The following is a 3,992-nucleotide window of genomic DNA, read 5'->3' as shown; positions in this document are numbered from 1 at the left end:
CTTTAATTTCTTTTGTTTTTTTTTTTAATACTTTGAAATAAATATAAATTTTTTAAAAATTACTGTTTACAAATGATGATATACAAATATGTAAAAATTGTAGATTAACGTGTTAGGTAACACTAAGAGGTTAACATTATAACGTTACAAAGTTTGTTCACCTTTTATATACAGGGTAGGCCACATAAAGTGTTACGCACTATTTTCTTCGAAATCACTGCGGATATCAATTTCAATTTTGTTTTTATATTAAATGGGACAAGGGATTTAATCTTTTAATGCTTAATAAATTTTGTTTGGAGGGCTCCTAAGGGGATAAAGGAAGCCCTCCTCATTTTTTTTAAACGGAATGGAGTACTAATTTTTCTTCAAGTTCTCATCGAACTTAATAACATTTACTTGAAACATATCTTTCATATTTTGCATAGTTAAAGAATTATGATGAAGAATGAAATTCGATTGACTGGGTACCTTTAGAGAAATTTGTTTGCAAGTAAATATTCTAAGCTAAGTATTTCAGCTCTGTTTGTAAATATGTATGCCCTTGTAACTGTTTTTTTGGCAACGGGAAATAGATTTCTTGCAATATTGTATTAACAACTTTACGCTTGTTTAGATTTTCTAGAGAGATAAATAGATAGTTTCAGTATTTTAAAATCTTCTTTATAGATTAGATGTTTTCAATGACAAACTTTAACGAAAGCGTTACAATGTTATTAGTCCAGTCTAGGTAAATATCAACGTAACAACTTGCTGAAGTATTCGCTAAGGGTTTGCATGAATACCGAGACTTATCAATGTTTGCCGAATCCTTAGAAGTAATGTAAACGCGCAGCGGCGCTGGCCCTATGTGAAATGACATACGATGCGCAAGTGAGATGCGTTAAAAACAATCTGACATCAACTGTTCAACAATTCGCGTCGAGGCGGCTGCGGCGTTTATTTGATGTCAGTAAATTGGTAACTGTCATATCGACATTCTAATTCGTATTATCACAGACAACGCTGTACCTCGTCTGTGACCAATGAATATCTTTCACTGTTGTTGATTGCATTTTACTAAGTTGGTCCAAATAATGTCATTACAAACAATAGTTGGTCTGCTGGTATATGCTTCATAGTCAAGTCAATGCAAATAATATCTTTTAATCGAAATTTTTTGAACCACTTTTACAAATGCAATATTTGTCTCAAAAACTCGATATAAATTTTCAGCTGCCTCTGTTTCAGGTTTTTCAATCTTGCAATTGTACAAAATATAATATTAAAAGAGCATTTTACTATACAATATGTTTATTGAATAAGTTACTAAAAGCAAGTATCTTTTCTGGAAATATTGCATTGTGTTTTTACAGACGGTATTTCGAGAATTAGGATGGGTATATACTTGAACTTTCTGTCATTTATCGAAATCTGAACAAATGTGCACGAAAAAACTTATAACAAAACTTTTCGATCCATCTAATATGTACTTGTTAATCTTGGCAGGTTTCTTTCATACGGGTGAACAAACAATTGATTGGGACGATAATTCTGAGCAGAGACTATTATGCTCTTAATTTTCTCAGATTTTGACATGTCCTGATCGCATAAAAAAATTATTATCTTCGAAGCTATTAATGATTTTCTTATCCTTTTACTCAGGAGAGATTGAACTTCATAAATAATTACTTTTTAATATAAAAGGCCGCTTTTACTACTGGAAAACTTAACTGTTACTGTACCTACTATTTGTCGATTGGACGTGGAAGTGGAATGGCTCAAACCTGGTGGATACGCGGTTTAATACTATTCTTTAATGATATCTGAATGTTGTATATACAAAATCTTTTCCGAATGTTTAAAATTAGGATTTGAATTAGAAATTATTTGAATATAGCAAATGTTCAAATATTTCTTTGATATTAAAATAATCTTTCCTTTGTTTTTTTTTCTATTCTTTAAACAACTGTATGACTGTATACACATCTACAATTTCTGTATATCGGTAATACGATATAATACGTTTTTCATTTATTGTATATATTATTTAAAAAGTTTTGATTAAAATAGTTCATAAATTACAGTTATACTTGCGTTCGAATTATTTGTAAGCCAACCTTTCTAAGTTTTATTTATGTACATTGTATTATACAGTAGAAATAGTATTTATGGTGTATGACATTTGTAAAGTATTATTTTTATTCATCAATAGCACATCAATAACAGCATTTTTGTTAAGTAGTAAACAAAATATTATACTTATTCTGATATTAAAAAAAAAGGTTAGGAATAAATGTTTCTCAAATAATAAGTGGTCAGCCGGGGCAGTTATACAAGCAATAACTTAACCTTACAAAATCTTCAAAGAATTATCATTTTATTAAAAAAACTTTAATATTTTCATAATTTTTATTTCATTATATTTGTAGTTTTTATTTTAAAAGCACATAAGAGGAACTACGCAAAATAATAAGAATAAGTTCAGTACAAGAATCCATCCATTTGTATAGCTAGAGTTGAACAAAACAATGGAAGAAGACGAACTTGGTTTTGAAAAGAAGCAAACACTGTTTACAAATAACGATTCTTTGAATTATCAAAAAGAAATTCAAAATGAGCATATAAATAAGTTATTTAATAAGCGTTTTTCAATTGTAAATAATGAATGTTATTTATTACCTGAACCAACATCAATATTTAAAGATTATTTATGGAAAATTGATGAATTGCAAATGCTAAAACATGAATTAAATACTATAAAAAACTGTTTAAATAATTATGATCTTGGTAAATGGCAACTACATACAAAATTAAGAAATAGTGCTAAAGATGTTATGACACGTTTAAAATATGATATTCAACCAGAACTTTTAACTCAAGCATGGTGTAAATTTTATGAAATAGTGGCATCCTTTCCTTTAATACCAGTGGATTACATTCGTAATACCAGTAAACACTTTACATCTATTCATTTATGTGAAGCACCTGGAGCATTTATTACATCTTTAAATCACTGGTTAAAAACACATAAAAATGCACACGATATTCAGTGGAATTGGATTGGTATGACTTTAAATCCATATTATGAAGGTAATTCATTATCTGTAATGATTGATGATGACAGATTCATAAGACATACATTAAATCATTGGTGCTTTGGAGAAGATAATACTGGAAATGTTATGAATTTAAAAAATTTGAATGAACTTATAACACTGTCAGAGTTGCATCAAGATATATTCTTAATCACTGCTGATGGTAGTATGGACTGCATTGATGTTCCAGCAGAACAAGAAAGTGTTTTAATACACTTGCATTTTTGTGAAACTGTATCTGCTTTACATCTTTTAGCTACTGGAGGTAGTTTTTTATTAAAAATGTTTACTATCTTTGAATGTAATTCAGTGTGTCTGATTTATCTATTGTCTTGTTGTTTCAATAATGTCAGTGTAATCAAACCAGCAACAAGTAAAGAAGGAAATTCAGAAACATATGTAGTATGCACAAACTTTAAAGGACCAAAAGTTATTTCACCTTATTTAGAGAAACTTAAAGAACATTATGAACATGGCCCTAAGCAAGCAATCTTTTGCAAACATGATATACCACATGCATTTATGAAGAAAATTATAGAGTGCAGTGAATTTTTTAAATCTCAACAATGTCTGGTCATACAGAATAATATTATTACATTTAACTCTGATAACCCTAAAATGTTACATGATATAAGACAAATTCAACGTGTGGTTGCTGATAAATATATAAAGAATTATAATGTAAAAAAATTAGAATCAGGTGAAATTGTAGGAAATGTTATCATGTTAGGAAAAACTACAAGTACCAATGAGTATAAAAAATTACAAGGATCATATAATGAACGCTGTGAGAAACAATATTTAGCACCTTTAGATCGAATAAAAAGTTTCTGTAATGATATCTGCAAAATTGAATTCCATTTGCTAGCTGATAAATTTATAAAAGTAAGCTATTTTTCATAATCTTTTTCTTAC

General features: G+C 28.7%; 2 protein-coding genes across 2 annotated transcripts in view; one reads left to right on the top strand and one right to left on the bottom strand.

Moving 5' to 3' along the window:
* LOC108577679 (tRNA-splicing endonuclease subunit Sen2) overlaps window positions 1-426 on the bottom strand; it is a 2,192-nt gene extending 1,766 nt beyond the window's left edge. The window contains exon 1 of the mRNA XM_017940868.1: window positions 400-426. Coding sequence (XP_017796357.1) covers window positions 400-426 — 27 coding nt within the window. The remainder of the gene's footprint in view (window positions 1-399) is intronic.
* A 2,084-nt stretch (window positions 427-2,510) lies between these two features.
* Window positions 2,511-3,992, top strand: part of LOC108577678 (cap-specific mRNA (nucleoside-2'-O-)-methyltransferase 2) — a 2,350-nt gene continuing 868 nt past the window's right edge. Inside the window, exon 1 of the mRNA XM_017940867.1 lies at window positions 2,511-3,962. Coding sequence (XP_017796356.1) covers window positions 2,511-3,962 — 1,452 coding nt within the window. The remainder of the gene's footprint in view (window positions 3,963-3,992) is intronic.

Source organism: Habropoda laboriosa, unplaced genomic scaffold (assembly GCF_001263275.1).
Source record: "Habropoda laboriosa isolate 0110345459 unplaced genomic scaffold, ASM126327v1 scaffold786, whole genome shotgun sequence".
Taxonomy (NCBI): Eukaryota; Metazoa; Arthropoda; class Insecta; order Hymenoptera; family Apidae; genus Habropoda; species Habropoda laboriosa.
The sequence above is the reverse complement of the archived record's forward strand: the minus strand, read 5'-3'. Positions and strand labels throughout refer to the sequence as shown.